This window comes from Brienomyrus brachyistius, chromosome 4 (assembly GCF_023856365.1).
Source record: "Brienomyrus brachyistius isolate T26 chromosome 4, BBRACH_0.4, whole genome shotgun sequence".
Classification (NCBI taxonomy): domain Eukaryota; kingdom Metazoa; phylum Chordata; class Actinopteri; order Osteoglossiformes; family Mormyridae; genus Brienomyrus; species Brienomyrus brachyistius.
In genome coordinates this window covers 14,276,729-14,299,319 of record NC_064536.1, presented here as the reverse complement: position 1 = coordinate 14,299,319, position 22,591 = coordinate 14,276,729, and the positions used below count along the sequence as shown (strand labels likewise).

Below are 22,591 nucleotides of genomic sequence, written 5' to 3'. Positions count from 1 at the left end.
CGGAGCGTGCAGTTGCACCAGAGTTAGCATGCATGCCAGTCCTGTGAGTGGGATGTCCGTTACTTTAATGGTGCTGTGGAGTGTTTATTTTCAGAAAGAGGCATCAGAAAACATTATAAATTGTAGATGTCCTGTCAGCTACGTGGGAACCTTAGTTATCCAAGCAGCAGAATTTTCACGTTTGCCGGATATTTTCCGCACAGGAATGACACTGCGCTTTCATGTTTGTGTGTGTTTGGGTTGTGGTCGAATTTCAGGGTTTTTTTATACGTGTTCATAAATGGATTAGTTATATTATGGCTAATATGTGGGACTGTGTTGTATTCTGCTTTAAGAGAAGGCAGTCGGTCTGTTTTAGCGATTTTCTAGCACCGAGAAATTGCGGTCAGCTGCGCATTCCTGCCTCTCTACACGTCAAGAAGCAGATGAAAACGCAAAGAAGAGTTATGATTGGTAGCATGTGTCTTAAGATGACATTTATATTGTCTTTAATGTTTAGTTAAATATCTTCTCTCTCCCCCCTGGATGTCCGTAGCGCAGCTATGCCCAGATGCGCAGCTATTGGATGTGTTCACCAAATGGGAGTTTATCAGATCGGGACATGTTTTGGGAGTGGGTGTGTGTGAGTGGGGGGTGCGTTACTCCACCGCAAACAACATATTTACCCTGATTTTTAGTAATTTATCCGGGAGGCAGAAGATAGTACTTTTGAGAAAGTTTTTGCAAGTAGAGGTAATTTACACGTAATTCAGACTTTTCAGTAATATTCTAATTATTATTAATGCACTATTTTAAATGGATTGTAAAATGCAGCGATTCCTATGGACCCAACCCAAGGAAGTAGATTTGGATATGGATCGTAGGGACATGTAACCAACCTACCCCGTAAACACACGGGGGGGTTCAGGGCTGATTTGTTCCCTAGCAATGTTGAAACCAAACCTATATGCCTTTGACGCGAACAAGTGTTTGGTAGTACTGTAGTCGCGTAGCCCCGGTGATTGCACGACGGGGTTTGTTTGTATTTTTTGGCCGCTAGATGGCACTAAAAACATAGAAAATGAGGCGGCGCTTTTTCAAGGTGAAGTTACCTGTGTCTGTCCGCATTCCTATTTGCGCCGAGGGCTATATCGCGCTTAAGGCATCATCATCGCATGTAGATGGTGCAAAGCCTAGAGACAAAGATTTTATTGTTTTGTATGCTAGTAAGGTTAGCCTATTCCCTGCATAAGATGTTTTTTTTTGCTTTTGCACACGAGCGCTTTTCTCCGAACAAGTATACGGACTAACACCCCCACCCAAATCCACCTCCGCCAAATTTAATAAGCCTGGAAAACATTTAGAGGATTAGTTTTAATTTCCAGTCCTAACTAGTTGCACTCTGGGCTAATCGTGTGGATTGGTGTTAGTTAAAGACTGAGGGTGCTGAAGTCCAAACAGGGTGCTGAAGTCCTCTAGCATTTAATATTAAATACATCAGATCTGAATGATGACCTTTACAGTTGAAATTGGTGCAGAAAAGTTAGATGAGAATGTGAGAAATGAGTTGACTGGCAAACATAAGGATCTGCGAACAAATGCTGTTCGGACATTTAAATGTTCTAGGTTTTCCGTAACCAGGAAGCACGGGGCAGGGTACCTACTGGACGGGACACTGGTCCGTCACAGATCACACTCACACTCGCTTTGGTGGGAATTAGGCAGAAGGAAGGTGAGGGCATCCACAAGGGGCCAGAGGTGGGATTCATGTAGTCGTGGACATTTCAGGTCCAGAAAGTACAAACTCCAGACCAAGATTTTATTTCAACCAACCAGCTGAGAACAATGAGTCACAGCCACATAAAACTCAACTGATTTTTTGAAACAAAATCTTGGTCTGGATTTGTAGTTTGTGGAGCTGAAATGTCAACCACTGTTTGTTTTATTGGAAATTGTTTATATATATATATATATATATATAAAACAATCTTATTATTGTCACACCGGTCAGTACTGCTTTTGTGTTAATTACAGCCATTTCTTCACGGTTTCATTTAGCTCCAGTGTTCAGAGTGTAGAAATGTGTGCTGACGTGCTTGGGGGTATTAAGGGGCGAAGGGGATCTCGCTGAAAAACACGCAGTGTTATTATCGGGAGGTACAGCAACACAAGAGAGGCAATAGCATTGCTGGGAAACGAGGAGGAACAAGATCAGACAAGGGCAGGTTTGAATGTGGCGGATTCAAAGTAAGTTAATCGGTCCTTCCAAGGATCCATCAATGTGTTGCCTTTAACGGGGGGTTATAATATGATGATCATTTCTAGATGTTTCACAGATGGTACGGCCCGCATTTCACGAATGTCAATCACTACCTCTCCCCTCCACCCCCCAGACTTGTTCAGGAATACACACTGAGTATATCGCTCTTCTCCGTGTTTCTAACAGTCCTGATTGGGGCCAGTCAGGTGTTTGTTTTGACTGGGCAAGACGATTTTCCTGTCACTTACATTCTCTCCCCCCACTTAAGTACGTGCCGGGGATGAAGCGAGGGATTGAAGTTTCCTTTCTGCCCTATTTGTGTCCATCGCTTCACAGGGTTTGTCGGTTGGCCGGGAGATCGATTCCAGCTTGCAGGAACGGAGGGCGGGCCGTGACATGTCGGGGGGGGGGGTGGAGATGCCGAAAACAGAAATGGAGATTTAAGGCTGCGTGCTCACACGATGGGAGACGCTCTCTAAGAAGCCCCGATAACACTGGATGTAATTTCATTACATACAAAGTTCCGCAGTGCTTGGCCTGTTTTCTTCTGGGATGTTAGCATAGCTAATGTCGGCTAGCGGCCTGTCGTCTAGGTTCAGTCGGGTGTTTCTCTGGATCTAACGTCCTGAAGCTCCCCCCACCGCGTGCCTGTGGCTTATACTCCCTATGTTTACGGTCGTGTTAAGCCTAAACTCCTGGTGGATCAGAAGCCCTTCTTCTGACTTTCTGTGCCTCTTCTCCATCTTCGTGACCGTCACTTCGAATGACCGAACACAAGCTGACATGACTGTGTTGGGGGGGGGGGGGGCGTTGCGGACACCCCAGGCCTAGGACCGCTGGGATGAGGTCGCCGATGTGCCCGGGACCATGAAACGGCTGCACACAGAGCTCATTGTCCTCTCTGTCACCAGCTACCGCGATGAGTCCTAGAACTTGGGGCTGTGTACATAACTAGGTACCGATAATTATTCTCGTCAAGGTGTTTGAGAGAACAGAATGACAGGACTCCGATTCTCAGTCAGGGGTCTGCTCTCAGCAGGTGGTCTTTGCCACCCAGCTAATAGTCAATAGTCGCAGCAGACTGCTTGATAGCGTGAGGCTACATTTACGATTCTTACGTAAGCCTCCTACAAACGACACAAGTGGTTCAGCCTGATTAGCCCCAGTGCTGTTGAAAGTGTGATCTGAGATGGGGGGGGGGGCTGTAACCGGAAGGGGGGTGGGAGCCACTGTTGGGAGCAGAGGAACTGGAACGCAAAGCATCTCCTCCTCCTCATTTGTACTTTTCCATTTTAGGAAAGTCTTCCCGGTAGTGGAGATTCCGCTGAATTTCCTCTTTACGATGACAGCTCATGGTTTTTTCCCCGGCAGTAGGATCTCGGCTGCGGTGTGAGAGGGACACTGCAGTCCGACCCGTAACGGCCCAATGGGGCGTTAGGTCCTTGCTGTCTTCGCACACACACACGGAAATATGCAGAAGCAGGTACCTAACCTCCACGAAAATAAGGCCATTCGCCAATTCCTGACTCTTTTGGCCTCATTCGCGTCGACTGCTTCGCTCCGTTCAGCTTCCTCCAGATCACATTCACAAGCTTCAGATTGACTCCCAGGGGTCTTATTATCACGTGTTTCCATACCAGCAGCTGCACGTGATTTAGCTCATCGTGCACATAATACTGGTACCGTCCCAGTGACCCTCAGTGCCCATGGGATCTAGCAGCCAGGACCTGCAAAATGGGCTGGGAAAGTGGGCCCCCTCCCCGGGACGCTGCGCCTCCATCCAGTGGGGGAGGAAAGTGAAGCTGGTCAGTGCTGGCCGAGCGTGTCCGGGGGGGGGGCGGCTCTCCTGCTCCTTCCTTCTACAGGAAGTCAGACACCAGGGCCGCGGGGAATAGAGCGAAGTGGGGAGCATTATAGCTGTTTTAGCGTGTCAGGGTGTCATTGTTACATGTACTTACTGATGCTTTCCAAAGAAGGTACAGCGTGTTACTGACAGCAGGAAAGGAGAAGACAAAGGTTGCAGCAGCTGGGAGTTCCGGGAAGGGTCATGTTTCGCTGGCTGGGCTGGAACAAGCGAGCGGCAGCCCAAGGTCGTGTCACGCCGTCTTACTGCTCAATTAATGGCGAAAGTAACAGTCGTTTGGAGTCAGGTGATGCGTTCTGCGTGCTTTTAAAACATCAGCTGCTGCCCGGCAACACAGCCCTGACCAAAATGACCAGGTGGAAATAAAGAATTACTCACCCTTTGGACCCAAGGGCAAATTAAATCCAGTGTATGCCTCACTCTTCTGATCTCTTTCAGAAGTCATTGTCTTATTCAGTTATTCAATAATTTAATAATGAGTCACAATTTAATAATGAATCAGAACAAAAATTCTTTATTACTTAAGTATGATTTACAAAAAATTTAATGTTAGACTTTTGATATTACGCATGGCAGCACACGTTGGTCAAGAACTCCAGAGTAGCGAAAATGGACTCCAGAGGACTCCAGAGTAGCGACAATAAATGTTAACTACATATCGTATTACGTGCGATCCTGACCAGAATAAGCGGTAAGATGACGGATGGGCGGATTCATTGTATATGATTCATAGATTATAATTTATTCTCTCCATATAATTATATTTTATAGTGCATACTGTTGGATTAAATCTTAACACTCGTTTGACTGTTTGGGCATGTCTGAAATCCAGGAAATTAAAAAATGTCTCACCTCCTAAAATCGCTGATATTTTGGCTTTCAGAATCGAGAGTTATGCTGCGTTTTTTATGACCTACAATGTCTGTTTTGTTCTGCTGCTCACATATTAGGCAGACGCCGGTACATTCCTGCCTAAGCAAACACCTGCAGCGCGGCCGGTTTTAGCAGGAGAAGAGTCGCTCCTGGGAGACGTTAGCCGTGAGAATCCCGAGAGGCTCCGGGCGCTGAACAACGGCAGCCATAACTCTCGGATCCCTCTGGTGGATCCGGTCCGGTCGACTCCACCTCTCAGGGGATCCCGTCTCATAGTTTAACGTCTCCAAACATGTTAAACGGTACTTATGGTCTGTGAGAAACATATTTCTATCCCTGCTGGGTAGTCATTTATCAAAGAGCGTGCTGCCTTGTATCATTTTGCCTGCTTGTTCTTGGGTGCTTCAGTTTTCACAGACATTATCATACCGATAGTCATAGTGCAGCTTAGCTCCAGGTACAGAAATGTCATTATAGTTAAAACCCTGCTCATCCTATAAAAACTGTTCAAAGGTACAACAGCACTCCCCAGCCTGGGATGGAAATCCACCACGCTGAGGTGTCTACCTAATTAAACTAGTCTTGCATTTCCACGGCTATGCAGCTCAGAGGCCTGCCTTTATCTGATTGGTCTGCGTGCGAGAACACGCCGGAGTTCCTCGGAATCTTCCCGCCGTCTTGCCGTGGCAGCTCCTGACAGGCTCCGCCCACAATCTGTCTTTGGGGCAAAACCTGGCTGACCCTGTTAAGTCCCCTACGTCCAACCAGTGTGACATTCTGAGGCCGTGGATGTCCAACACACATCCACCATAAATATATGGTCGTCAGTCAATGATACAATGTAAAATGTGTTGCCGTGACAACCTTGAAGCGCTCGTATTAATTTTTATGCATTAACTGGTTTATTTGATGATGGTTTACCTGGTTACTGTTCTTGCACGTCTGCACTGGGTTTGCGCCCCTTCCTGGGTTGTTCCCTGCCTTCTGTCCGTAGCTTCGGGGGTTTGGCTCCAGACACACCGCGACCCTCAATAGGACAAACAGTTAGAGAAAGTGGATGGATGGATGGATATTCTTGCACATCTTATCCTCACTCAGAGATTATAAGATATCTTCCGAAGTAAAAAAAAAAAACAGTAATTTCTTTGCGGGATTTTGCCGGGTGTGTACTGACTTCAGCTTAACGATATCCCAAAGACACGCTAAAATGGAGCTGAGCAGAGCTGTCATGGGAAGGGAAAGAAAGATTTCCCGTTTAAACGCAGTGCCAGTTTCCAGGTTACCTCAGCAAAGAGGCACCCCAGCGTCCGCATAAGCGTGACGCTATTGACCGTTTAGCCAAAATGCTAGCAGCCGTCATGGATACAACAGCTGCTTTTCCTAAATGTTTTTTTTTTCCCTGTCGGAGATGTTGGAAAATAAATAATAATAAATAACTCCTAGTTCTGTTCTGTCAGTCTCTCCTGGCCTCTGCAGCACTGCATTTTCACTGTGTCACTCTTTAAGAAGAGCTTGTGGCCGATCCAAAGGGAGGCAAAGGAAACAGGTTGTTTACTAAATAAAGCTTGAGAGATAATGACACAAAATAATGTTTTAACTGGTTTTTGGTCTGTGGGAGAAAATCCACATGAAGCCAGGGAGGCAATGCAACCTGAGCGCATGCGGAGCCGGGGGTGTGCGTCCTACCCCTCCTGCCCTGGGGGTGTGAAGCAGCAGCGCTACACGCTGAGCCATCGCCCTTGCCTGAAAAATATCCTTTAAATCCCTCAGCATTCTTACCGTTTAATACTATAATTAATCCCTAGCATTCTACCTGGGTGCATTATTTCATTCAGATGAATTTTGTTTCAAATGAAGATGTAGTTTTAGTATTTAGTACCCCTCCTAGAGGATCCTTTGCTCTCCTAAACGTGCTGGAGATGAAGTCGGACAGGGCAGGTGTAGTTGGTACTTGCCCGCTTTCGTTTTTTTCTCGATCTTTGAAGCCACATGTTACCCACCCTGAGGGAGAAAGTTTTCATTGAAGTTAATTCTCTTGCCGTGACATTCGCGATCTGTAATTTCATTGCCCTAAACCCAGGGGTGCTTAGCTTGCCTTTTCTCTCTCTCTCTTTTTTTTTTGGGTTTCATTGGTTCGGTGCCACAGGCTCCAGTTCACGGTGTCGAGGCAGATCCGTTCCTGTCACGGGCCGCCAACACGCCCCGGGAGACGGTCTGCTCTTATGGCGTTATAGCATGTCAGTTAATTATGGCTTTGGAAGGAAATGAATAAACAGCGGTGCGGAGTATAATGTCTGGGAGGGAACTCTTAGGGTAGTTAGAAGAGACAAAAATAACTCTGGGGAGTCTAGGGCAAATTGGTCGTTCAACCCCCGCCCCCGATTTTATAAAGTCGTGCAATAAGTGTGTGTTATTATGACAAAAATTAACGGTGGTACGACGGGGGCAACTGTAGGACAGGGGGGGCAATCATGGCCTGTGTTTTTTTTTTTTTTGCAGAAGGTAATCTGAGGACAGCCTCTCTAGAGCAGAGCGCCCCCCCAAGTAGGAAGCAGCGCTTCGCAAATGGGGGCAGCTTCGTGGATGCCAAGCCCCCCCACAGCATCCCCTGCAGGAGACACACGCTAGGCGGGCGTGGCCCCCAGGAGCAGGCTGCCTTGAAGCCCCCCCACATGGAGCGTAAGCGAGAGGCCTTCCTGGAGCACCTGAAGCAGAAGTACCCCCACCACGCCTCCACCATCATGGGCCATCAGGACCGTCTCCAGGACCAGGTAGGCCCTGCCCCTTTACCTGGTTGTCATGGTGACTGTCGACTCGACCACCATGTCGTCATGGCGCGTCGGGAGCTACTCCAGGAATGGGTAGGTTTACCTGCCCCCCTGTCAACGTGGTGTTGGTTTCCACACCAAAATAGTTTCCAGATGTTCCATCTGTACGTGCTGCATTGTGCTTCTGGTGTAGAAGGTGAACTTTATTAGACACTGTATTACAATGGGTCTAATTTGAGGAGATGCCTTTCACTAAGCTGAAGCACTTCTGTCATCTAAACTTTCGGTAAGCCGACCTCGAGTAACGTTTCTGGAACGTTACGAAATTGCCGTCTGATTCAGTGCTCTGCATCTGCCGCGGTCTTGCTGGAGCAACTCATGTCCTGTATGACAGAACACATTGACACATTGAGGGTATCTTCTCCCAGGAACCTGCAGTCGTCTGGTCAAATTTGCCCATCTGTGCCGCCACCATTACCAAACCCATAGTGTGCCTCGTCGTCGTGAAGGTCTTGTGTGGTCCTTTCACGTGACACCTCCCCCACTGAGAAAGAAGTGACTTGAATTACACGTCAGATGCGTTCGTGCGAGGGGCTCGGGAGTTGCCGGTGCGAGAGACTGAAAGTTTTAAACTTAATGAACTTCCTTGTTACGGTCTAGACGTGTCACCTGGCAACAGGGCGTCTCCGTATTGACTGGCTGCCCTGGGGAGGGACACCGTGTGACCCGCGAAACCTCAGGAATGAGCGAGGCTCTGATTGCATCCCCGCGGATTAAGGTGGACCGAGTTCACAGCTAAACCTCTCATTTCGCACCGCTGAGTAACGGCAAATATGCACGCGGTGTACAGTTACTCTGAGCCGAAGGAAGATGGGGAGAGGACGGCCACATTCCTGCCGCGTCTGTCCCACAGTCTCTGATCTAAGGGTCCCTGTCTTTCAATCTGATTCCTTATACAACCGGAACGCTTGGCTTTTGTAGACTTTTCCTACATTAATGTGCCTGAAACATCAGTCTAGTGGAAAACAGACACATACATGAAGCTTGTTTGCAGTCGGTTGTCACATTTGACTCTGAACTTTCTTGTGGAGTTTGCTCTCTGCATATATTGCCTGCAACATCTAAACAATTTTAGTTCCACTGAATCTGACCCTAAATTCGACCTACAGATGTTCTCGGTGTCTGTCTGTCACTCCTGAGTTCTCTGCTCTCCATAACCCCATCTGTGACTAATCACAGACGTTTTCATCCGGTTCCTCCTCTTTGTCCTCCTATTTAACAGCAATTTATCTTCAACGGGTCTCCTGCAGCAGTGCGGATAATAATAGTAAAGATAAATAGCAAAATGTCTTTACTGTATACATAGGAAAAGATGTTGCATTTCAACATTCTTTAGAGTTTGGTGTAAGAAAAAAGCCTCTACACTACTATACATATAATACTACGCTACTACTACTACTAAAAATAGTAATAATAACTTTCATCCCACCCTTATTCTTTATGTAATACTCCCCACGTGCAGTAACCTATATTTGAGATGTTTCCTGTATTATGTTACCTCTCCCGTACTGAAGGTGGTATATATTTGGGGTATGGGACAGCGGGGTAGATTTGCGCGCCTGACAGGTACGCTGGGGTTAGGTGGGGTTTACGTTACTATGGAGAGCCGTGATGTCACTGCTGGCGGAGCTCCTACTGCAGGCGATCTCCTTCTGCTGCTCAGTCGCCGACCGGGTACCTCTGTCAGGCATGGAGCCGCTTCTGCGCTGCTGAAAGAGCGAGAAGCACAGCGCAGCTTCGGACCGAGGTAGTTTGCAGCTCCGTACGTTGGTTATAAACTTATTTTAAAAGATCGATGCACTTTATAACTTCCCTTCTGAGGACGTGCATGTGTCCGGTGGTCAGAATAAGGTAGCGGGGTAGATCAAAGACATGCGATTGAATAATGTGCGCTAGAAAGTTAGAAAAGACGTTTTAGCGCAGTTTGTAAACGCGGCAATAACCAGCGTTAATGACAAAGCGAACGCGTGCGGTCACATACACTATATATACTAAAGGGAAGGTGGCGCTCTATTCGAATAATTAGGCATGAATGTCATTATATTACAATTTCTGGGGGGCGTTCAGGGAAAGATTTGCCAGTTTACCTGACTTTGCACGTTTTGTTCTGTTCAGACTTGGCCGTAAGACGTAAGTCTCCTTCATAATTTCATTGCGTGTGTCCGTGTGGTGGAAAAAAGAAGCTTTTTTTAAAGGAACTTTATTAATAAACTATAGATAAATCGTACAGTAACAAACTCAGTGCTTTACAATTTACATAACCGAAACAAAATCACACTTCCTAAGAAGGGTATTTAACATTTCTCCGTAGCTTTCGGCAGATTAGATATTAATGTGTGCCAGAAAAACACCTCCCTTCGCGTGTTTATTTGATTCTCTGAGGTTTTGATACCGCATTTTTGACGATTGTTCGATTTTTTTGGGGGGGATTTTTGATGGATTTTTTAAATAATCATTAAGCTTAATTTTACTGTGAGCAGTAATGATCACTTAATATTATTGTTATTGTTATAGTTGTTGTTTGTTTGTTTGTTTTGTTGTCATTACTGAGGTGCCCTCAAGTTGACTTAACTCTAATCAACTTAGACAGCACTTCCCCACAATGCCCCATCTTCTATGTGGATCTTCAGGCTTTATTGTTGAGATTATTGAGAGCTGCAGCATTTTTGCACACCCATAACAAGCCCGCAATAATACGCCCTAAGCCTGGCCATTTGTGCTCTGAGTGAAAGTTCAGACTTGATTTGGTCATGAATCCACTTGTCTGTTTTCCTCGCACTCTTACTTCCTTCTCTTACTTGTATGCTGTTGCTTGTAAGTTAAATGTCACTGGGATTGAACCTGACATTCACCTGGTGAGGAATGATCCCAAAGTATTATTTGCAGTTGATTTTTGTTTTTTATTTAAATCTGTTGTGAAGGTCATCCTCCTTGTTGATATTGCTTGTGGGTGTTCATACCCCGAGCCACACAACTCAGGTGTGAAGCTGCAGCGTGAGGAATCTTGTACCAACACGCTTTTTGGCGTTATTCTAATATGCATGTTGCATTTTGAGTCTTGGCAATGGTGACGTCCCGGAGACTGAAGTTATGTGATTTACTTGTTTTTTTTTTTCCACGTACAGAAGTTTTTTTTTTTTTTCCATGATGAAGAGTTTTAAACCAGTTTGACCAGTTAGTGTACAATGGATCCTAAGTGGGGAGAAAGGGTGCCCGTTTGGTATAAAAATCTGGCTTACTTGTTCGGCGGCATCCCTCGTTTCCTGGACCGCAGTATACTGTGTCTTTACCTCGCTTTTCTCCAGCGTGGTCTCCTTCCCAACCAGGCGTGACGTTTACACAAGGCCCTGCCAAGGTTTTCTCCGTTTGCAAGCGGCCCTTGGTTCTTGGGGGTTGGCAAGAATCCTGGGGAAACCCAAGGTGCTATTATATGATTTACGTTGGAGGGAGAAAGTTCCAGAAATGCCTTTAGGTATTATCCTTATTCTCCCCGCTTCGGTAGGTAAAGACAGATCAGTTACTCCTCTCTGTCGTGCGGCTAATGACCACCCATAGGTCCAGCTGCCTGCCAATCACCCGAGACCCCTCCCCACAAGTCATCGGCTGTGCGTGTTCGGCTGAAGACGTCTGACTTTCTGGCGGACGCGTTAATGAAACAGGCAGGCTAATTCCTTGATTGCATGCTGGGAAAGAGGCCGCTATTGATTTGCCTTCAGTGGGACTTGAAAGGCCCGGCACGTGAGCAGCGGCGGTGAGATCTGTCCGGCCTGTCCATCTGACAGCAATTAGACGAGAATGCAGTTGGGCGCCTCAACCTCCAGCTCCCTTCTTCCTACCACCATAATCTCCTCCTTCGCCACATGAGGTCGCCAACTTGTGGCTTGAAGCTCCTGTGTGGACCTTAAAGCCACCGTCACCAGCAGGTTACCAGTTTTAATGTAGACAGAGGGACACGCTATCATATGCTTTAGGAGTCAGACCCTGTTGATGTGGTCAAGGTGTCTGCAGCATACATGCATTGGGTCTATGTCTCTATGTCTCTACCACTTACTCATATTTTTTATAGTCTCCTCTGGCTATTTTGAATCGATTCCCAGCTCATTGTCTGGATAAACAGCCAAATGATATTATAGCACACAGAAGCACCTCTGAGTTTAACAGCAGGGTTTCACCTGAATACCTGGGACATTTATTCAGCCTGGGGGGTTCTGGGGATTAGTAACCCAAAGAAACAGGTTTCATAACCCCACTTTCTCATGACTAGCTGTAAATCAATCAATCAGTCAATCAATCAATCAATCTATCTATCTATCTATCTATCTATCCATCTATCTATCTATCTATCTATCTATCTATCTATCTATCTATCTATCTATCTATCTCACACTGTCCACACTACAATACTGTAACAACCAACTGCTTACTCCAGGTCAAGCTTCTGTGTTTCATATCAACTGCACTATTATATATTACTACACATATATACATTGACATAGGCACACATACACACATGTATGATGATGTATGATAGACCTGGAGGGGTAGGAGTAATTTTACCAAAAGGTACCTCCCACCCTTACAATTCCCAGAGCAAGTGAAAGATGCCATGAGCTCATTGGTTGGTAGGCTCATGAGCTTATTGGTTGATAGACTCATGAGCTCATTGGTTGATAGACTCATGAGCTCATTGGTTGGTAGGCTCATGATAGGGGCATCTGGTCACTGTTTGTAATAGCAGACAGCAGTCCTTGGTGATTAACGACTGTGACAGTAATGAGCTCATGGCTCAGGTGTGCGGCTTTGCACAGTGAAAGCAGAAGACCCTGCATCCTCCTCCTTTGTTAGACCGCGGAACTCCCCTTTTCCATGCCAACTTATCGCCCCGGGACTGTGAGTGGGCCGTGAGTTATTAGAAAAGCGGTTCCGCTCAAGCGGAATCGCGCTCTGTGGTTTAATGAGCCGCTGTGTCACCTTCCGTGACCCGTTAAGTCAAACAGGATGATGTTATCATGAGCCCGTCAGTGGGCAGGAGGAAACCTCTCCGGCTTTGGGCTTTGATCTGACAATCAGTTCCTTCCATCGCCTTACGGCGGCCCAGCATCTGCAAATCAATGGCAGTCCGCACATGTGCTGCATGTCTGGCCAGATAAGACAACTGGCGAACTAGAAAGCAAGCCAGTCATCCTCAGCATAAGTCTGTGTAGGAAATTAACATGTGTAACACATGTATGCCATTTAATATATTACATGCTGCTACGACGGCAGGTTGTATATTCTAGCAATGATACAATATCTGCAAGTGATATGCAACCAGGATCAGGGTGTAAAGTCTATAGTTTCCACGAACACTAGGTTCTAGGACGTCCTGTAGATATTGCGAGGATCATTTCTGTAATCTGAGCATACTCCCTTTGGACAGTATGGGTCTACGGTCCTACACCCATTGGACAGTGCGGGTATATCTTTGGCTAGGTTGTACCTGCTGCTGTTACACAAAACACAAAAGCCCTTTAAAATGGTTAAAATCCCTGTGAGAGATCCTCGTTCATGGATACAAGAGGGGATTCCTGACCTAGCAGTAAAACCAATGAGCTCGGATGCGACTTCCTTGCCTCTGGACTCCCCACTGGGAGCATGAAAGAATCTGGGCAGCCTGGTGGAAGTTAAACGAGCTTGAGGGATGGGCCCTGGTCATTAACGAGCTGCACTCCTTACCCCATTGGCCCGGCGCCATAAGAAGTTTGTTTACATTACGGCTCTTCGGGGCTGCACATGAATCATGCTGTTTTTCTGACAGGACTTTTCAGAAAATAGGTGCACAGTAGATGCAAAGGGGAAATCTGGGATGGACGGGGGTATTTTTTTTTAATTCCCTCTCTGGGGGAAGGCACGCACCCGTGGTCATATGTCATTTGTCATCAGCTGCTGCAAGTTACTGGGGGGTTAAGGGGGTTACATGCTCTCTAATGGAAGTGCGCCAGGATAGGAAGTGTGGAGTGACACTGGGGTCCTGCCTGGAGGGAGTGGGGTGTCCCATTTCTGCTGATACGGGCCCCTCTATAAACTCTCCCTTTCTTTCGTCTTTCCAACTGCCTGTGAGAAAACTCAGCTGTGGACCAGAATGCTATGAAAAGCTAAAAGCTAGGAATAGCAGGAATGGCGCTAATTTAGACACCCGTACAATGGCGACTGCCTTCTACAAGGTGGGTCATGCTGTTTTTCTAATTGCCCCCAGCTTGGTAGTTCTAGCAAAGCAGGAGTAAGAATGACATGAATGCAGTTATAACTGAGAGTGTAGCTACTTTACGGACCAGGTGGCCCTGGTTTTTTATGGCTCGAGTAACTGTTTGCCTTTGGGGAAACTTTGTGCGATTTCATTGCGATACTTCTGTCCTGGCAAGTACCTAAGAGTGGAATTTGAAGATGCGGGCTTTCCTGCGGCGGGATTTCCGCTAGCTGTATCGAATTTAACTAGCGAGAGATCTGCGCAGATAGGGCCCGTTCCGAAGTGAACGGCCCAGACGTTGCGTTTAAACTGCAGACGCCGAAAGACGGCGCCCCGCCTGTGAGGAACGGGAGGACAGAAAGAACAAAACACGCAGTCCTTGACCTTCTGGTTTCCCAGGACGACGGGAGGCCCTTGTCGCTGCCGAGGGCGTCTGCTACTCCTACATCCGTGCCGGCCTCTGAAAGCATCTCCGAAGCAATAAAGCTTGGAAACAGGCTGCCTAGCCGAGTATTATCACTCATTTTGTATTTGTTTCGCCGTGTAAAGGCCTGACAGCATGAACAGCTCGTCTCCACGGCAGTTAGCACTTAGCAGATCGCGTATTTGTGCGTGTGACGGGCGGCGGCGCCTACAAAGGCTCTCGCTGCTACTCTGCAAACCGCCTCCTTCCTGTCTCGGCGGCTTAATGGAAGCCCTAATTATCCTCAATTATCAGAATTTCTTGCAGCCATTACTCACTCTCCGTCATGCCATCGGCGGGATGGATGGGAACGCCACGGGTCGATGCCAAGACCATTTAGGAAGTCGTCGTCTTCTAAATTCGCCCGTCGACCTGTTAGCGCAGCAGATCTGATACGTCATTTGAGAAGATACCTGGGGTTCTGATGTTTCTTGGGGGAGTAGCTTGGTGTAAATATCTATGATTTGGAAGGCTTAACCTTTCTGGGGGCCCTAGACTTACATGGTTGGGGGGGGTCCCAAGCGGGCCGAGCGAGTTGTGTTTTGCAAAGATAAATGAAAGAGAATTAAAAACGATGCGACATCAATAATCCGTTAATCAGCATGTGGGGTGAAGGTTGTAGAACTCAGTGATCTGGTGGGGGGAGGGGTCTTTTATAAAAATTTGCCGCCCCTGTTTACCGGGTTAATTGACTGCAATCCTGGGACGAGAAGAAGTGTGTCCTGTGTCCTTCCATGTGGCATTGACACAAGTGAAATGCATTTTTTGTCTGATAGTCTTGCAACTTGACTTGTTACTTTTTAATTCACATGGTCTTTGCACCATAGACATTCAGAGGCTCTCCTGGAGAAAATATTCATCATGGACTGGTGATCAGTGACCTCTGGTATCCTGTCACTCACCTGTTTCTGATTCTCTATGAGTTTCCAGTTATCTGTATTCCTCCAAGCGTGGCCTCGACGTTCCCCGAAGAGCTGGATGTAGCCATTGTGAGTCTCTGTGTCTGATGTTCACCTGTCGGGTCTGAGGTTATCTTCTTGCCAGTGGTCCAACCCTGCAGCGTGACGTACGGGTGACGGAGTCGTCACGTGGTCACCATCAGCCGGAGTCCTCACAAGGCTTTTTTGGGTAACATGGCTGACGGACGCTGTCTCTTTCACTCCCCAGAACAGGATCGCCCAGCCCACAGCCGGAGAGCCAGGGAGCCAGCTGTGTGCCGGCTCCTTCGACTCGCTGGACGCCATGTCCGAGGGAGGGGAACCTCCCCAGGCCTTCACCCGGGGCAGCCGCTCCCGCGCCAGCCTGCCCGTGGTGCGCTCCACTAACCAGACCAAGGACCGCTCGCTCGGTACAGCCCCGCCCACGCAGGGACACACGAGCGATGCTCACTTCCCTGTCTCTTTGTCACACGCACCTGATTCTCTGACTCAAACACACACATAAACGTTCAGGCCAACGCAGTGACCCCACCCACCTCTTAACAATGGAACCTTTTAAGGGGAGGAAGCTTCCCGCTCATAGGTTGTGGATGATCATGTTTTTCTAAGGTTACAAAAGAAGTAGGAGCTGGTGACACGTCCGGTTCGTTCGGATATTATTCCGTGCGCTTTATAACATAGTTTAAAAAAAGAGAGAAAAAAAACATGCCATAAAAGAACGTTCGTATATTAATTGTTTGTATTTTTGTTATTACGTAAATCCCTTGTATGTTTGTTCACTTATTCTGAGTTCCGTTTCCCATAATGCATTTGGGTAGGCTGCCGAACCTTCAGAGCAACGGTGTGTCGACTCCGTTCAGTGTCGCACGTTGTCGTGGCGTCTGCTCAGCGAGCAGAGCTGCCAGCTACAGTCACCAGGGAGCATGTGACCCCAAAAGCTTAGGCTTGACTGTTGTGGACCCTGGAGTAAAAAGGCCACGTGTTTGTCCATGATGTTGTTTGAATAAGTTAGATTGAGGAAGCACCATGTGCGATGCTTAGTAATACGGACTGTTCACCATCGGGTTGCCAGGTCCATCCCCACTGCGGTTCCTCTGTGGTTCCACTTAAGCGAAATTGCTCTGTAAAAAGAGTCACGCTGTATAAAGTGGCCCGCTAAGCAATCACACAATTCCAGTGCACATAAGCACCAGTTAATGGTTTCAGCCCTGCAGTGTCTGTGCAGATCTCAGTGTGCTTTTCGAGGGCTTAGCAATGAGGCTTAATGAACGGGACGATCTACTGGAGGGGATCCATTTCATTTGCAGAAGTGCGGTTTGTTTTTACGGACAGAAAATAGTCAGATTGGCGAAACCTAAACTTACTTTTTGAATTATTACATGAAAGCGAAGCTCTGTGAGGTGTTTTTGGAAAGGGGTTCTGGGGCTGTGTGTGGTGCTTCAGGAACATCTGGGGCCCTTTATTTCCTCTCTGTGGCTGAGTATTTTAAAGTAAAAACATCGCCCTGGATTTGGAGCGGGTCGGAGGCAGTCTGCTCACGCTCCAGCAGCCTGTGGTACCGCACGCGGGGGCGGCCAATCCTCCTGGGTTGGGGGATCTTCTAGGCCACCCACATGGGGAAAACGTGCGAACGGGAGCCACTGGTGTCCGGGGTTTTCCTCAGAGATATATGGCTTCAGCAGCAGGGGAAAGTAAGGAAAGCCAAGCTGGGATATTTGTGGGCCATCGCCTGTCCATCCATCCATTCTCTTATCCGGTACAGGGCCTGTCCATCCATCCATTCTCTTATCTGGTACAGGGTTACAATATCATCATCATTCATACCATACAGCAGTCTGACCTCTTTTTTCACTGGATGGAGTTTTGTGAATTTAAATGCATATTTAATACACTGTATAGTCAATATATAAATTGGTTATATATTTATACATCGTCTTTTTGTGTATGCATGTACTGTGCAGTATAATCAAGGCAGTTTTCTTGAGATAATAACTGATTTCCGATTTTGATTCCGAGAATGTTAATTTTACGAATGTAATACAGTTGATTCTCTAAGGTTTATTGTATGTTGACTAGATTGTGTAGTTAAAGTATATTTAAGGTATTGTAACTCAGCTTACCTCGTTCTGACTTCCTGGAAAGATGATGAACATCGACGGTGCTCTCTCTCCACATGCGACAGGCGTGCTGTACCTGCAGTACGGTGACGAGACCAAGCAGATGCGCATGCCGAACGAGATCACTAGCGAGGACACCATTCGGGCGCTGTTCGTCAGCGCCTTCCCACAGCACCTCAGCATGGAGATGCTGGAGTCCCCAGCTGTGGCCGTCTACGTCCGGGACGACGGCAGGAACGTGTACTACGAGATGGATGATGTCAGGTAGGTGGGGTCGTGGGAGGGGGGACCATAATATGCACAAGTAACTATGAACTCAGGATGTGCATGTAGAGCCGCATGAAGTGTGTGTGTGTGTGTGTGGTCCAGGTATACCTTACCTTGTGGGGACCAAATGTCCCTACAACATGATGAATACCTGTTTTCTTTTACCTGATGGGGACTAGTTTAAAGCAATGTATGAAATATTAATTTTTAGAAAACACATGTAATTAGCATTTAAAAAAATATATATTTTCATGTACAACTGTTTTATGCTTCGTTGCAGTGGAGGTAGAATTGCGAATGCAAAGGTTAAACAGAAGGCAGGCGTGTGCATGTGTTCACGCTTCAACGGAGACCCGCGTCCGAGTCGCACGTCTTACAGAATTTACCGTGGTTCTGGGGCTGCCTGATGGCGCGGCCCCTTCTGTTATCCGAGAAGAGGGTAGTATGACAGAACACAGCTCTCCACAGACAAACCTCATAAGTGAGAGTCCTGGGGGGAGGGGGGGGGAGTTCATTCAGAGTTCAAAGCAGGAGTGTAAACGTGAAGGTATGTAATTTCAGGCCTGGTGGGGGGGGCAGAGATAACCAGCTTAGGGGCTGTTCATTCTGATACAATGTTCTGTCTCGTTATTATGACTCAAAAAGCTGGAGTCGATTAAAAGCGAGTAGCTCTGTAAAGTCCAAGAGATCGCCGTGCTCGACGTTCACGTCAGCGAGCTTTATTCCCATAGAAGGCGGCTTAAATCTTTTACAGGCTGTTTTGCTGAGAAATCTTTTCCAGACCGCCGCCTTTTATTCTGAGCCAGCGCTGTAGTCTGACTGCCTCTCGGCCGTCTGAGGCCTGACGGGGCCTTGTGTGCGGCGATGCCTCTGTGGTGTACCTCAGGTACCAGGTACTCGTAATGCATTATTACTCGGTAACTGGGAGTGTTTTTAGCCTCAGCCTCCATTGGCTATGGAGGTGGGGCTGTTGGTCCTCTGTTACGACATCTTCAGCTGGATGGGAGCTGGAGATGACAGATGCAGTGGAAAATGGATGCCCTCAGCAGTCAAACCATCACTGGACCTGATTGTGTAACCTACATACATCTGGGTTGCCAAGTTTGTCTCATTTCTAAGGGATTGTCTAAAAACTTCCGTCTTTGGTTTTTCAGTGGAATCCTCAGTGCATATTTTGTTCCATGACTGAAATCGTATGTATAGATGCTTTAGTTTTACTGGAACAAATCAAAACTTTGTTACCTTCTGCTCAGTCTCCAAAGTCCTACTGTCTTCTCTCTGTTTCCCCCGAGTGAGAGCATGATCTGGTCTTTTCCTTAGAATCTGACATTTCAACGGATTCTTGAGTGTAGCTGAACTCTCCCTCTGTGATTAAAAGAAGGTGACAGGCTGAGATTGGTCTCCCCCCTCTAAATACGGCGGTGCATGTGTTCGTAGGGTCATCACGGACCACTCCTGGCTGAAGATCTATCACAGAGACCCAGGCCAGGTCTTCACTCACGGCTGCCGGCCCAGCAATGGAGATGCCAGGGTGAGAAGCTGCTACTCCTTCCACACACCCCAAAGCATATCCATCTGTTATCATTTCCAGATCTGTTATCATGACCAGGAACCCTCAATAGCACAGAGGAACAAATGGGCCGCCTGCTCCCAGGGGTTCCACCAATTAGAACTTGTCATATGACACCACTTGGGCCTCCACCAATTAGAAGCTTTGTCACATGACACATGACAAACTGAGACATGGGGATTCGCATACTTACCAGTGAGATTGCTACAGACAGCTGAGCTTGTCACAACTGAGCATGAAGAATATAAGAACATAAAAAGCACATTTTAGATTTGTTCTGGTCCTGGGGTATTATAATGATGGACACACTTCACCAAACAATTTGTATTTCATTTGGCAAGTCTATATTCACCATACATAACAAAAAATATATTCCTCTTCAGGTACAGCAAAAGGGAATCTTAGATATTATTGTCTGGTAGGAATATTGTCATTTTATCGTGTGTGTAGTTCGATGGTTAAACCAGTCACCTGGCATTCTGTGCTTGTCTGTCTGACAATTCTGTAACAACGGGGGAGAAGATTAAAGGACAATAACAGGTTTAAGGTGTTGTCAAAGTTTTACACAGCTGTGCCAAGAACTGCCAAAACCTATATCGTTTACCCACATAATAGGCAGCTGAGCAGAAGTCTCAGGTTTCTTGCCTTCGAACGAGCTTGCCTGGTCGGCGGGGCGCGAATCTGCTCACATCTAAGGTACTGAGCCTACGGTGCTTGGGAGCAGGATTCATGGGTCTGGAGGCTTTGGATGACTCTCATGGTATTTCAGCCTGGCATTGGTATCAGATCTGGCTTCTGCGGCAAAGATTAGGTGGTCGCCCATAAAAATGAGCAGCTGTTGTTGACTATTTGAAGAGTTATACTGCCCTACGAAGGCAAAACACAGTAACTGCACTGACACTGAATCTGAGAGAATGGGAACGCGATTCGACTGTTACTCCAGTTATGTGTTTAATCGTCCAATATATGATATTGGCAATGTTCTTGCATTGTTTATAAACATTACTGCCAATAGCACTTTTTAAACGCAATGCAAAAACCGCTAGATGTTTCCACAATTTTGGCCACCAGTGTGTATGAGGATCGGATCGTCTTGACACAGTAATGAAGAGACATGTGTCATTGTTCTATCTAGTCTTCCTATAAATCTGGTCATTCTCTGGCTGCTCTTGGTCGGTTTTCTTGATTTTTCAGTAGCCCCGGGTAGAGGTGGGGGAGCCTGGCTGTCATCCCAATCCCGCGTCGGCGTGGGGGTGCCAAAGGAGATTTATTTACGTTGCTTTGAGCCGTAGAGGCAGTGGAGGGGCCCAGCCAAGCCTGGGCTGTGATTGGGAGCAGATGAGCGGGACGCTTTCATCTCCCCTGCGCGCCCCGGGGAACGTCGTAAGGTGGTTTGAGAGATCACCTCTGGCACGAAATGCACGGGGGGTGGGGGGGGGGGGGTGGGTAGAAGATATATTTGAAGCAGGAATAATAAATACTTAAGTGCTGTCCTGATGTGGCTGGCACGGCCCCCGGGGGCACCAGGCCGTTCCATACCACTGAGAAGCTCTGTTCCTCCAAGGTGCTGTGAAGGGGAGCAGCCTGTCTATATGACCGTCTATATCTCTTGCATGTTTATTCAAAGTATTGGGAAAGTTTTGGGGAAATTGCATCTGTGAACCTCCATCGTGGAATATGCCTGTGTAATGAAATGGTGAAAGGTGAAGTGCAGCTTCTGGCATAACTTCGCGGGGGCTGGCCAGCAGGCAGATGTTCTGCATTTCTCCTGCAGACCGTATGAAACCTCAGAGTCCTGCCTGGGGCTCCTCCAGCTGTGTCCCCCCCCTCGTTTCTCTGGAGTGGCAACCCACTCGACAGGCAAGCGCTACACCTGTCTAAACAGGCGTCCCCCCCCCATTAGGGTAGGTCTATATGTCCCTCTTCTACATAGGGGAAAGCTGATAGGTCTTTCAGAAAGACAGTCCACTTTAACGGGGGGAATGTATTACTCCTGACGAGTCTGCCCAGATTCAATAAGAGTCAGAAGCGAGTGCCTTTTGAAGGCTTTAAGAAGGAGGTCTTGAATTCATGGCTAACCAGTACAATATGATGGAGAATGGAATGCGCCTATGGTATTAGGTCCTAACACCCAAACACGCTGGCTGAACGTGAACCAGATGTCCACATACTACAACTACTGGGTTTCCAGCATCTGAAACACCTTCTTCCAGCTTCTAAAGGATCAATGGTTATGAAAGACATAAAGTCATATTTCCCCATACATGACATATCCTGTCGTGATGTACTCAAGAATCCGTTTGGGCATCTTCCAAACCAGAGTCAGACGTATCACGATAGACTTCGGGGGTGTATTTTTTGGGTGGTTTAATTTGTTTTCTTAGGAACCTTGACTTGTTTCAACAAATGAACAGTAAAAGTCAATAGAATTTCTTTTCAAAATAGACTGAGCCAAAGACATTTATTAAAAATCAAACTCAATTTTAAGAGTTGTTTAGTTTTGGCATTTAGTTAGAAATATTTATGGATGAAAAAATGAGAGCCTCTGTATTTTTGCCTTATAAAAAGCATGATTTAAGCCTAAGGTATCTACTGTAGCGATTCAGGTTAGGGGTCTTTGTCCAAGTGAGGACCTGCCAGGGGTTTGAATCAACCACCTCCTGTTTTCATCTTGATTATGTAAACAACTCATTGTGGACAAATGGCATTTTAAAGTCTTGAGTTCCGTACTCACATTGCCATAGTGCTAGGAAGCAACAACTGGAGACCGCAAATGGCCTATACCCTGTTCACATTAGCATAGCCTTAGGTCAGGTCTGGCTGGGGGGCCTGCTATGGTGCAGCGCGTTGCCGCACCCACACAGCGAAACTCCTTGGGATCCCGGCCAGCGACCCCCCAGGCAGACACACAGTCCTGTCCCACCCTCCGGAAATGACCATCCATCTACCGCAGCCAGGTGTTACATGGGCGTGGTCCAGCCGCACGGGTTCTTAGCAACGAGGATCCTGTGAGCTGGATCACACTCAGGGTATCGCACGACATGGCCTTAGTGCAGTAACATTAGCATAGCCTGCAACAGCTAATTATCCATCTGTTTTCCATAAGCCATTTTAAAGTTGCATAGTGGTAATTAATGGTTAATTAAATACTTCCAGTACCCAGCCCATTGTCCCTCCCCCTCCCCCCCCACGGCCTATGAATAATC

The 22,591-nt window shown here is 47.1% G+C and overlaps 1 protein-coding gene across 8 annotated transcripts in view; it reads left to right on the top strand.

The window, feature by feature from the left end:
* Positions 1–22,591, top strand: part of si:ch211-207d6.2 (sickle tail protein homolog) — a 49,734-nt gene that overhangs the window by 11,755 nt on the left and 15,388 nt on the right. For 6 of the 8 annotated variants that reach the window (XM_049010627.1, XM_049010619.1, XM_049010622.1 and 3 more), the window contains 4 exons: positions 7,476–7,747; positions 15,661–15,841; positions 17,614–17,812; positions 19,253–19,346. In XM_049010627.1, coding sequence (XP_048866584.1) covers positions 7,476–7,747; positions 15,661–15,841; positions 17,614–17,812; positions 19,253–19,346 — 746 coding nt within the window. Of the gene's footprint in view, positions 1–5,253; positions 5,279–7,475; positions 7,748–9,398; positions 9,552–15,660; positions 15,842–17,613; positions 17,813–19,252; positions 19,347–22,591 lie in introns of those variants that run through there. The other 2 variants (XM_049010623.1, XM_049010626.1) reach the window with 2 other exon arrangements.